Below are 12,702 nucleotides of genomic sequence, written 5' to 3'. Positions count from 1 at the left end.
ACAATGCAAGTTAAAAAAATTTATTTACAGGTAAACATTTCAACTTTAAAATACTTAGTTGGCATTACATTGAAGTGTTGATTGGAGTAGTCAGTCTTTGGTTTGTCCACCTGTAGACATAAGACAAGACTTTAGTTAAAGGTTCACAAAATAATTTTACACTTACAATTAATTTTTGTAAAATACACTTAGAAAATAAAATAATAAAAGCTGGGGGAATAAACACAGAAAATAAAATTAGGAAAAAACTGGGTGTATATACACTGACAATAACATTAGAAAAAAAGCTGGGGGAATAAACACTTAGAAAAAAATGGAACTTAGGAAAAAACTGGGGGTATATACACTTAGACTTTTTTTTTAAAGCTGGGGGTATATACACTTAGAAAAAATGGAACACAGAAAATAAAATTAGGAAAAAACTGGGGGTATATACACTTAGAAAAAATGGAACACAGAAAATAAAATTAGGAAAAAACTGGGGGTATATACACTTAGAATTTTTTTTTAAAGCTGGGGGAATAAACACTTAGAAAAAATGGAACACAGAAAATAAAATTAGGAAAAAATGGAACACAGAAAATAAAATTAGGAAAAAACTGGGGGAATAAACACTTAGAAAAAATGGAACACAGAAAATAAAATTAGGAAAAAACTGGGGGTATATACACTTAGAATTTTTTTTTTTTTAAAAAACTGGGGGTAAATACACTTAGAAAAAAATGGAACACAGAAAATAAAATTAGGAAAAAACTGGGGGTATATACACTTAGAATTTTTTTTTTTTAAAGCTGGGGGAATAAACAGACAATAAAATTAGAAGAAAGAAAATTAAAAAACTGGGTATATACACTCAGAAAATAATCTTAGAATTTTTTTTGGGGAATAAATACTTCGAATTCCTGCTCTAACTGAGATCCTTCTTACCTTAAAGATTTAGTCAAAGGGCTGTGGAAATGAATGGCCAGTGAAACATCACCATGATGATTTAGGCTTTTATTCAAGTTGGATTTTCAGAAGTACAGAGACACCATATGATTCAAGTGGGCAACTTGCAAGGAAGATCTCAGGCCTGTTGCATGCAAAAAATAGCAAAAGTTAGAATATATAGAATGGAGATTCAACTTTTTTAGTTTTACCTTCATCTGGCCCAGTCTCCTCTTCCTTAACCTCAATAGTGCTCTAGGCATGCTAGAAGAACTGCATCTTGGTCCTAAACAGGGAAAATTTGCACACAAGTTAGCATGTATAGAGCCTGGAGATTCAACAGATAGGCTTAGTTGTTTTTTGGGGAAGTAGTTTTATCTAGATGCTAAACAGGGACAACTTGATTTAATCAAGGTATTTGGGGGTTGCCAAACAATTACAGGATAGAGAAATCTTACAAGAAATTTAATAAACGATCAAGATAAAGAATGAAAATTAGTTAGCGAGTGCCAAGTGCTATTTTTCCTTTTTCAGACAAGGCGATTAAATTTACAGACTGACGTTAACAGCTAGGACAAGGGTGTCAAACTCGGGTTGGTTCGCGTTTGTTTTTCATTCCAAAAGGAAACAAAATATTTTTTTGAATATGTTCAATATTAGAGTGGAAAACAGAATTTTTTTTAAATATATTTATTTTTAGATTTTACTAAATGCTTTTTGAACTAAAAACACAAAAAGTTAAAAATTACAATTATTGATTTAAAAAGGGGAAAATGAGGAAATATAATATACATGTATAATCTTCATTTGAATTTGATCCTAACAGAAAGTCGGCACTCATGATTTACTTTCTCGGGCCGCACAAAATGACGCGGCGGGCCAGATTTGGCCCCCAGGCCGCCGCTTTGACACCAATGAGCGAGGCGAAAGTTGGCTTAATAGTTTTGCATACGGCGATTAAATATACAGACTGACGTTAACAGCTAGGAGAAAGTTGGCTTAACAGTTTTGTATAAGTGATTTTTTTTTTGTAAAAACAGAACAATTACAAATCGGCAACGGGTGTTTAGCACTCGGAATGAAAACTATCATTACAAACTAAGCCGTGCCTCTGCATGTCATTCTAGAGTGAGCATTTACCCAGCAAACTGTCGGTTGATGACTCGGCGTTGTTTGATTAAATTTAAAGTCTTGCCACACGACTCAATAATGGAGAGAAAACGGACAACATACTTTTAAAGTCAAATCGTGACGCTAACGCTAATGTTAAATAGTAACATACGGCACACAGCCGGTGAGGAAAAGAGTCGACGGTGTGCTAAACCTCGCATTAAACTAAGATATTTGTTGGCGTTTTGGGCTCAATTGATTGCTGAAAAATCTCCCGATAGCATGATAAAAACGCATTTAGGCCAGTGAATTGCGAATCGTCTTCTGCTTACCTCGTTAGCGTGCTGGTCGACAGTCAGCGTGGGAAAGGAATGGTTACTGCGCATGCGCTTAATTAACTCGTCTGCGTCTACAATGGGCGTAAACTCTGGCTACTCCACTCTACCACTAGCCAATCATAGGTGAAAAGGAAAGAGCCTGTAGAACTAATTATGAAGATCTTGAGGCAGATTTCTGACCCTGGCAACAAATAATGGCTGAAATGTGATTGGTTAAATGATTCAATATGAAAACACACATCTGGAAGCAGTGCAACCAGGGGGGAAAGCAATGAAAGGAAGCTAACAGACAATTTGGAATTATTTAATAAGTATTCATGGACAAAAGATAATTAACAGGTAGCTTCAGCCTGCCGGAGATTTTGTCTGAAACAAGATGGCCGCTACTACTTACGTCGCTGATTCCGCATTAAGAAGTCTAGCCCTACGTATAGTTACTTATCTGGCCGTTAGTGTTTCCCATCCGGAAGGTGGGGCTTTTGTTGCCGACTCTTTTTCGGGGGAACCAATGCACCAATACGGTCCTTTAACCCAACCTTCCTGATAGCACCGACCAAAGGAAGGTATACATACAAGTTAGTGCACTGGTAAGTTGACAATATTCGACTTATAATAATGAACTGGGGCGATGTTTTGATTTTTGGCAGGGCGCCTCGGAATAAGTGTTTCTACTTTCCTAATGGTATTACTCACCGTCAAGTTTACTCACTTTTATTGTAACGATCAAAAGTCTAATAACGACATGCAATTTGTGTCAAACGCCCTTTATGGTTCATCGTTCAGTATATTTTGAAACAAGTCTGCATGAGCGTTAACGTTGAGCTAATTTAGCCAGGGTTGTTCATCACAAGTGTCCATCACCTGGCGTGTGTCATTTAAAGGGGGACACCCGTTATTCACTCTTAGTTTTAAATTGCTTATTTTCCCCCATCGCGCTGAATGTTTTGTGTTCCAAAGTTTTCCTGCTGAGTAGGCGACACGCCCAACCTCTCTTTATAGAGATCGTGCTGTAAAACAATCGGTGAATTTGTTTTATATAACTTAATGGTCGCTATGTATTTTGTATCTTTAGTGTTTTATTATCAGGTGGTCACTATAGATCAAGATGACACAAATGACAGTTTTTTTAGTTGATGCTTTTGCCGATTTTATTGATTTTTCTAACAATCGTGGCTCAAAAGTGCTTAATAAAGTAGCCTTTAAGTAGTTTGTAAAGTTTGGAACGTAAACAAACCGTCTGTGGTCAAAACAAAAGCAGACCATCATGGCAAAATAAGGTAAGATTTACATCCTGATCTGAAAAATGTCACTAATACTTGGGTGAACCTTAATAAATGATATCTTTCTCTTGGTTATTGAGTTGCTTCAAATATATTGCACTGTTTTATATGTATTTTAGGTTATGACAATAGAGGTGGATCTTATGAAAATATTTCTAACCATGAGTCAAGTGAAGGGAGAGATTTAAACAGCTACATTCCAAGATGTCATCAATTGTCGGTGGTATTATTTCAACAGAGAGAAAACTGCTGTGGGGGAGAGATTTCTTCAAATAGTTCTGTTGTAATGGGTGGGATTCTAATGAAACCTGTTTTACACTGGAAAAGACTTTCTCCAGTTGTGTAACTTAAAACTGTTCAAATCCTCAGATTTCAACTGCTAGTCGTTTAATTTCATGATCAGCTAATTATTTATTTATTTTAGGTATTGTAATAAGCCCAATTTGACTGTTATGAGTGGAAAAATTGTGGATGAGCTTCACCCTCCATTTCTTTTTGTGTTATTTATATAAAAAATATAATCAAGAAAAGGCTTGTGAAAGAAAGGTAGTGTAAAGGATGCTACAATTTGTGGACCAGGCCCTCATATCCAAACATTGCTGATGTTTTACCTCACAAATACCATATTTCCCAATTTAAGGTGCCGATAGTTGGTTGGAATAGGCTCCAGCACCCCCCTTGACCCTTGAGGATAAACGGTACAGAAAATGAATGAATATATTCATCCTGCTGGACTAATACGCTTGTGGTATTGGTTTTCTTTTTACGTAGTCAGAGTAGATCAGTTTATCAGCGCATTCAGTTCCTGCTGCTTCTTTTGGTCAAAGATACTTCTGTTTGCATCCCTTGGCATCATTAGTGTCATTAGTATGCATTGTGGGTTTCTCTTGCAACAGTTCCGCCTGCCTGCTTTATACTATCTTTACAAGAGCGAGTAATTTGCGCTTAATATACAGGCTGTTCCTTTTTTTAGCTCACAAGGAGAGTGCCCGCTTTCCATGCGAAAGGTAGTGGGATCGATTCCTGCATAACTCCAAGTTGTCACTTTTCAGCTTAAACAAAGGTGACCAAATGATATAAGCCTGCACAAAAGCTTACAATTTGAAGAAGCCTTACTATACATTACTAAACACTATGTATTTTCACCTTACCTCACTATGAAGCAGAGGGACAGCCAGGTGCGGACGTGCAGATATCTATGGCTCACGCAACCCCATCCGGGGGCGCTCGCAATCCATGGAACGGCGAGGCGAGTCCTAAATTGTTTTGTAGTTGGTGCCTTCTTTGCAAAATTTGTGAAGAAGGCACGTCACACTGTCTTCGGTGACTGAGTCCGAGCATTCTCTAACACTCAAAATGCCTTTTCTTTTGAAGGGAACGCCATTTCTTAACCTGAAAAGATAGACATGCCAAATGTTACACACAAAAACTTGAACCATTTCTACACAAGCTGTGAAAATCTGAGGTCATTCCAAAGAAAATTGTTCAAAATTATTGCCCTATGAAATTGGGTCAAACATTTTGGAATACCCCGTACTGTAACTTTTTCTAGGCAATATTAATATAATGGGATAAATAGCATAAATTCATCACGCTGTGCATTGAAAGGGTAATGTACATGCTAAAGGACACACTGTCAGTCAAAATTGATTAAACGTCTATGTGGCAGTATACATGTATGTTTGCCTATTCTCCCCTTTCAGCCATTTGTTTGAGCCCATGCAATTTTAACACTTATAATTATGTATTTATACACAGCCTTTGTAGGCCTGACAGCAGGGGTCCAACTGTGATGGACTCGTATCTATAAAGACCACAGCTTTGACTGGTGCTTAATCGAGCGGAACCCTTACATGATGCACTACTTTTGGGAGAAATTGCCTGTTTTATGTGTCCAGCTTTGATGGCATCGTAGCTTGTTGGGGTTTCCATCCTCTTTCATCATTATCAATGGGGGGTCCCTACATCTGGCATCAGGCGGGAGGGAATGCTGTCCTGTTTTTTTCCCTCCCTTGATAAAGGGAGTTTTGATGAAATTTTGTCCAAGTAGCACAGTTTAATCTATATTTCAGGAACTCAGCAACCCAAGTGGTTTTGAGACGCCCCCACGGCCCCCCTATTCTCTAACGCTGTATTCCATACAGCAGATCAGATCATTTTCAATACTATATGGGTCATATTTAAGAAAGCTAGTCTTTTCCCCTGGCTCACATTTAGAGGATGGTTTAAAATGATACATTTAGAAAAGTTAATTCAACAATTTTTACACACTAGTCTGTGTTGTTTACTTAAGATAGGTTTATTTACAGTATTACGAGTGTGTGTATGTATTAATTTAGCCCCATGTGTAAATTATGCTGAGTAGAAGACACATGTTGGCATCCTGTCCATCAAGCTTTTCACTGACCTGCTTTGTTAACAAAGGGAGGAAGGACACATGGGTGATTCAGGAAAAATACCACATCCTCACCATCCCACTTGGCAAACTCAGATTTGTCTTTACCTCATAATGCTAGTCCTGTGTGCCTGTGGGATTCTTGGACGATGATGTATGTTGGTGACTGATAATAGCTCATGGCGTTGGAATTTTTAGTCAGATATGTTTGTGGGTTTTGAAAGTTCCGTGTAGATTCGTCAAGAGGGCTGGAGAAGCATTTTCAACAACACAGTTAATCCTCAATTAAATGGACGAGGGGTTGTCTGTTGCCGATTATCTGTTAAAGTGAAGCACTATGAGGTTGTAGTGTAATGTCTATTTGAAATTAGAATATTTGCGTGCCATTGTTTTGATTGGGCCAGGAAATATGAGGAGGAAAATACGTACAATAGGTTTTAACCTATTGGAGTCTCTATGGCGAGTAATAAAAATGCCACATTTCAACACAATTATAGATTAGTGCTTTGAATATGAGGTACGTAAAAGTGTTTCTTTAAATGCATATTCGAGCAGTCCCCATATTCTGTACAAGGTTTTTTGCCTAATCATTTTAAAGCGGGCAAGCTTTAACTCTTGAGGTTAATTCAAGTTAATTCAGGAATGAACAGAACAATTTTGAACAATCTTGGTTGAAGTAATACATCTCAAGTTTCATGAAGCATGTTTTGTACACAAGTAGTATCTTTTGATATGCATTTACAAAACAGTAAAGAAACTCTTTGTGACTGAGATGGAAGATATGGAAGTTAGCGGAAAGCAATTGACTCGGACCTTTTGCCCTTTAAGGCTGTGACCCAAATTGTACAGAGATGACCAGGGACTGCTCTTATGCTTTTAAAGAGCATAGCTGAACGTGATTGATTTGTAACACATTCCTGAAGGCCAACCTCATCAGCTGAAATGACCTCAAAATGGTGAACTTCATGAAAGTGGGGAATTGGGAGTTGCCTGCTACAAGCGTGGCGTTGATTCTGAACGGTCCGCTTGTCATTCGCAGGTTGTCAAGAGTGGTAAGAGGTCTTTTTTTGCAGCCGTGAGGGACCACTCTGATGATGGCTAGTGGCAAAAGTAAAAACCAGAGTTCTCTCGCTCTGCACAAGGTGATAATGGTAGGCAGTGGCGGCGTGGGAAAGTCGGCACTCACCTTACAGTTTATGTATGATGAGGTAGGTATCCGTGACCAGTTTCAATTCTTTATGTCCTCTTTAAATCTGTCATAACACCTGTAAACTGCATTGCAGTTTGTGGAGGACTATGAGCCCACCAAGGCAGACAGCTACAGGAAGAAGGTCGTCCTGGACGGCGAGGAGGTCCAGATCGACATCCTGGACACGGCCGGCCAGGAGGACTATGCCGCCATCAGGGACAACTATTTTCGAAGCGGCGAGGGCTTCCTGCTCGTCTTTTCCATCACCGAGCAGGAGTCGTTCGCGGCCACGGTGGAGTTCAGGTACCCCGCCACCTGACGTGTTTTCATCTTGTATCATTCAAACAAAGTAGAGAAAGATTGAGTGTGATTTAAAGGGAACAGATCCTGCGAGTGAAGGCGGAGGAAGACAAGATCCCGCTCCTGCTGGTGGGAAATAAGTCTGACCTGGAGGACCGCCGGCAGGTGTCTTTGGACGACGCCCGCGGGAAGGCGGAAGAGTGGGCCGTCCAGTACGTCGAGACCTCTGCTAAAACCAGAGCCAACGTGGACAAGGTGCTTATTCTCACAGGCAAATTAACAGATGAACACACATAAGCACATGCATGGACTTACACACAGATTCCTACCTTGATCCTTATCTGTTTATTTCTCTTTGCTTCCATTCAAAGGTTTTTTTCGACCTGATGCGTGACATCCGAGGGAAGAAAATGGCTGAAAACAAGGATAAAAATGGAAAAGGAAAGAATAAGAAGAGCAAGAAGAGCTTCAGAGAACGATGCTGTCTACTCTGAACTGCTCACAGACATTATGACGCACAATACAACTGCCCAGTTTTTTTTTAAATTTAAATGTACGTATATTTTTTAAAACATGTGTTTCCAATACTTAATACTTGTTTCCGGCCATTGAAACTGCCACCGACACTAACTGTGGTCCTTTTCTTCTGTGGAACTAAGACCTACTGGCTGCCTTTAATTCTGTCCCAGCTGCTGCTTTTTCCATTGCAGGTTTTTTTTTCTTAGTATTTTACTGCTAATGAACTCTAATGTTAAGTGTTTGTCATGTTAAATTAAATTTACAGCAACATAACATGGCTAAACAACTCTAATCATATTAATTTATTTTTTTTCCTTTTCCTACATGGTGCTCATTCATATTAACAGAATATTTTGTGCTATAATTACATGAACACAGCTTGCAAAAAGATTCATTTACCTTTCATCTTAAAAACGTTGTACTATTTTTCCATTCTTTAGTTAGGAACATTTGTGAACATCGTAAAACACATTCTTAATGTCTTATGTACTGAATGAGTTCCATTTTTCCCCCAGCATTCCCTAAGTGCACCTTTTTGGTTAATTCCAAGTACAGAAAGTGCCAATCAAAATGCTCTTGTTTTCTCGGCAGCAGCTGTATTTAAAAAACAAAAAACACTAACATTCCTGTGTTGATTTGATGTCTTAACTACAAGAAATATGATTTTGCCAACATTCTTTATATTTTACCCCATGAACTTTTTGGGGAGTGTTGTTTCTCTTGTGTATTTCTGAATAAATGTGTTTATAATATATTTCTATGCCCCTGCTTCCACTGCCACAACAAACAATTGAAACGAGCCAAAACCAATGCAGAAGTTGCTTTGTTAGCTGTGATTTGTTTCTGTTTTCCATTGTTTAGCAAAAATGTTTGTGGCACTTTCTACCTTTATCTGACAGTGATAAACTACCACGTATTTATTCCGGCTCAGTCTTCTCCTACTTGGAGGAATTTGTCTCCCTGCTGGAACCTTTCACAGCCTTAACAAAATACAGCCACATTATTTGTTGAGGGTAGGGATAGAAAGTGTCCCCTGGCACTGTGCAAAACAATGGAAATACCACTGACTTGAAGTATTACTGCTACTCTAGCTTCCATAACCAAACATAGAAGTCATTTTTTGTGCTGTGCCAGGTTCTCGATTGCGCATTTTAGTCAAATGGGAATTTTATACTGACCCCATTCTGCTGTCTTATGGTATTTATGGTATTCTGAGATCATTGCTTAACAGGGATATTAAATCTGTATACAGTATTGTTATATTTTCACCTTAGTTGTAGATGCAGCGTGTATGTGCTGGATTAATTAGGTGCATATTTGAGCGCTATAAGTACGTGCAAAACAGCAGTTATCAGGAATATATTTTCATTACAAAAAAAAACTGTCCTGCTTAATTTAAAACTGTTTAACATGCACTAAGTATCTTGCTTGGTATAATTCTTCTAAGCACAACATGTATACAAACTAATTATTACAGTATAACCTATTACACAACTATAGTCAGGAAATAAATTCACAAAAACATTTTTTAAGTAAAGCAATCAATCCAATAACTGCTTTTCAAAGGACAACTGGCAACCCAAGTACCAATAGTTTAGTATTTTAGTGTGTGCCCTCCCAAAGTCAAAGACCAACAAAGCAAGCGAGATTTTGAGCCCTCCCTTGGCCTGTCTAAAAACTGGAAACAAGTTTAATAGGTCGACTTTCTTATTTCAACGGAGAAAAACATTTATGTGCCACTTTTTTTTCTCGTGATTACATGAATACGATGTACTCAAAGTTAATTTAATGGTAGGTTAGTGATTTTTTTGGGGGGTAAAACTGACACATTCCAGGGATGGGCCTGCCTCAGCATCTCCACCTGAGGGATGAGAGTCAGCCCTTCTGATAGGCACATTTAGCCGCTCTCCCTCCACTCTGCCGCTAAGTAGGCAGATTAGGTGGTCCGTTAAACTCGCAGGAAGGCACTTATTTGGAAATATATGAAAGGGCAAAGTGAGGCAGCCTAATGACCGATGCACTGTCACCAGCACACTCCGAGGTCTTTAATCATCACGCGGAGAAGAGGCCCCGTCCTCTGAGTAACCCTCATTATATCTGAGCTAATGTTGGCGATGAGGATGTTCAAGTGATAAAACACCATCCCGTTTCTACATTATACGCAAAGAGAAACACACTCTGTGGAATTGAGTTCGACCAGCAAGATAAATGCAATGAACGAGGAATAACTTCTATTGGAGCAACTGTTCTACTGTTGTCGTCTCTGAGGAAGGGGTTGCCTGTTCTCTTCCCTGGCCAGCAGATGACACTCTTGCTTTTTCATTTTAGTCTAGTTTTTTGTGTGCAAAAGTACAGGTCTCCCTATCGCTTGCCATGTTTTAATTCCTCTTTTAAACTATAACTCCATTGACTGGTGATGAATGACCACAGTCTACTTTTTAATATTTTTTAAAGAAAATATTATTATTATTATTATTCTGTTATTTTTTAATAAGGAAAAAAACCTTATTGTACAAGGTGTTTTTTAAGAGAAAAAGCCTTACTATCATTTTTTTTAAAGGAAAGAAGCCTTACTACAGATGGTCTTTTTTTTTTTTTTTTTTACAAATAAAAGCTCAACTGTATGTGGTTTACTTTTTTTGCATGAAATTAGGCTTTCTATACATGGTCTTTTTTTAAAGGTAAAAAGCCTGACTATACATGGTCATGTTTTGCAAAAACAAAACACACATTTACTATACATTGTCTACTTTAAAAAAAGAAAAATAACCTTCACATGGTCTTTTTGTTTACGATAAAAAGCCTTACTTTACATTGTTATTTTTTTAACACCCTGACTATACAATGTGTCATGTTTTGAACAAATAAAAACCATACTACTATAAATGGTCTACTTTTTTTTTTGATAAAAAAAACCTTACTATACATGGTTATTTTTTTTCAACAAATAAAAGCCTTACTACTATAGATGGTCTACTTTTTTTTAAAAGAAAAAAAACCTTACTACACATGGTTATTTTTTTTCAACAAATAAAAGCCTTACTATACATGAATCTACACCTTTTTTTCAACGAACTATTCAAACATGTGAAGGCTCTAAATATTTTTTTTCAGTTATAAAATCTCCATTGCCATTATGAAAGGACATTTAATGGCTGCATACAGTATACTTTAAAGTTCTATCGTCAGCGGGCAGCCAAAATACTAGCAGAACCGTCATGGAACCACAGCTTCTTTTATTCCCGTCACTTCAGAAGACATCACATTGTCTTCACTTGAATCACACGTTATATTTAGAATACTCTCCCAATACTTTTCACAGGAATCCCTAAGCTTAACACCACCTTTATTTCCGTCTGTCTTTTTGTAAGCAAACACGGCTTTATTGGAAAATGCGGGCCTGAACCTTTTAAATCTGTAATTTAAAAGTGCTGCTGCAATTCCCAAGCCTACAATTTGAAAATGTGCATTATTCACCATTTCAGCTTCTGATCTGTCACATAGTAAGACCTACTTTTCGGAGTTCTGACTAATGGATGCCGACTACTATCTTCCACGTAACATAGGGCTCTGCTCAATAGGGGCTACACTATATGTCAAAACGGTCCCACAGTGCTCAAAGACAAAGACGTCTCGCTGTCCCTGTTCCATCCTGCGCGGGCTTTCCTGGGGCTCATTCCCAAATGGGGTCTTCTCATCCCTGAGTACTAAAGGCACACACTTTAAATTGGGTCTTTCTTTTTTCACCAACCACAGCTAAACTCGGGTCCTTTGGTTTAGTTTTTTTTAACACGAGAGCTTTACATTAAGCTATTAGGGTCTGACACAGGGGGCTTAAGTGTGAAAATGTAGATTTTTACTAAGTCCCAATACACCCATTTTTTTTCCAAGTTCCAACATGCCCATTTTTTTTCCTCCTAAGCCAAGGTGATGCTGACGACATTTGGGCCAGACAGAAAAACGTGACAGCATGATATGGACATCAAAAGACCACCTGGACAAGGCATGACAAGACCACCTGAGATGGTACACGGTCGATTGGTCGCCGATCTTTTGGTCGCCCGGAAGATAAGTGATAATTACCATTCAAATCGTTGCTCAAATTTCCTAAATACAAACTGTGAATGACTATTTAGTCATACTTAATGCCCTAGTAATTATTAGGCTAAAGAAAAGCTCAAATTTCCCGGACTTTTATTGTTTTTTGTTGGAGAACTTGTTACGACCCTGACTGACGTAGCTTCTTAAAAGGGACAACGCATGTACATACAAACTCTTATTTGCATTTGAGATGCCACGCCTTTTGGTATTTATGCATCTTAGCTGAGTTGAGAGACAGTAGCGGTACTTTCCTGCAGCTAGACTTTACACTGGTTGAGGACATGGTAATATGAGCCAATATTGTGCTTTTTCAATAACTCTGGAATCGACTATACTCGGAGGAAATTGCAACCGGTGTCTGAATTATTCTTCACTGCATTTTGAACTTCCTCTGAGCACAGTAAGGTTTATTTTAACAAGCTTTCGGGCTAATGTGTTACATCCTCTCCATTTCCAATGAGGGCTTGCATGAAGTTTTCAGAGAGGAAAATTCTCAAATGGAGTTGTTTTGGAAGCAGTGAGAATTGTTTTAAAAAAAGCCAG

General features: G+C 38.1%; 1 protein-coding gene and 1 long non-coding RNA gene across 2 annotated transcripts; one reads left to right on the top strand and one right to left on the bottom strand.

Moving 5' to 3' along the window:
- Window positions 1-4: 4 nt before the first annotated feature.
- Window positions 5-4,773, bottom strand: LOC144087038 (uncharacterized). Its single transcript, XR_013304633.1, has 4 exons — window positions 2,370-4,773; window positions 1,140-1,213; window positions 928-1,072; window positions 5-110 (listed from the first exon to the last, which is right to left on the bottom strand). It is a non-coding gene; the product is annotated as an uncharacterized LOC144087038 (long non-coding RNA).
- LOC144087037 (ras-related protein O-RAL) lies at window positions 2,817-8,223 on the top strand. The gene is made up of 5 exons (XM_077617308.1): window positions 2,817-2,962; window positions 7,090-7,258; window positions 7,334-7,542; window positions 7,617-7,794; window positions 7,911-8,223. Exons 2-5 carry the CDS (start codon window positions 7,142-7,144, stop codon window positions 8,031-8,033), a joined length of 627 nt encoding a protein of 208 aa, XP_077473434.1. The 5' UTR covers window positions 2,817-2,962; window positions 7,090-7,141; the 3' UTR covers window positions 8,034-8,223.
- The last annotated feature ends 4,479 nt before the right edge of the window (window positions 8,224-12,702 follow it).

Source organism: Stigmatopora argus, chromosome 13, assembly GCF_051989625.1.
Source record: "Stigmatopora argus isolate UIUO_Sarg chromosome 13, RoL_Sarg_1.0, whole genome shotgun sequence".
Classification (NCBI taxonomy): domain Eukaryota; kingdom Metazoa; phylum Chordata; class Actinopteri; order Syngnathiformes; family Syngnathidae; genus Stigmatopora; species Stigmatopora argus.
Note: the sequence above shows the minus strand (reverse complement) of the source record. Positions and strands in the feature narration are given on the sequence as shown.

What these genes read in the sequence shown, in the direction of transcription:
- LOC144087037 (XM_077617308.1), top strand. Translation starts at nt 7,142, where the DNA reads ATGATGGCTAGTGGCAAAAGTAAAAACCAGAGTTCTCTCGCTCTGCAC. An exon ending in TACAGTTTATGTATGATGAG is followed by an intron (nt 7,259 to 7,333) that starts GTAGGTATCCGT and finishes ACTGCATTGCAG; the next exon opens with TTTGTGGAGGACTATGAGCC. An exon ending in GCGGCCACGGTGGAGTTCAG is followed by an intron (nt 7,543 to 7,616) that starts GTACCCCGCCAC and finishes TGTGATTTAAAG; the next exon opens with GGAACAGATCCTGCGAGTGA.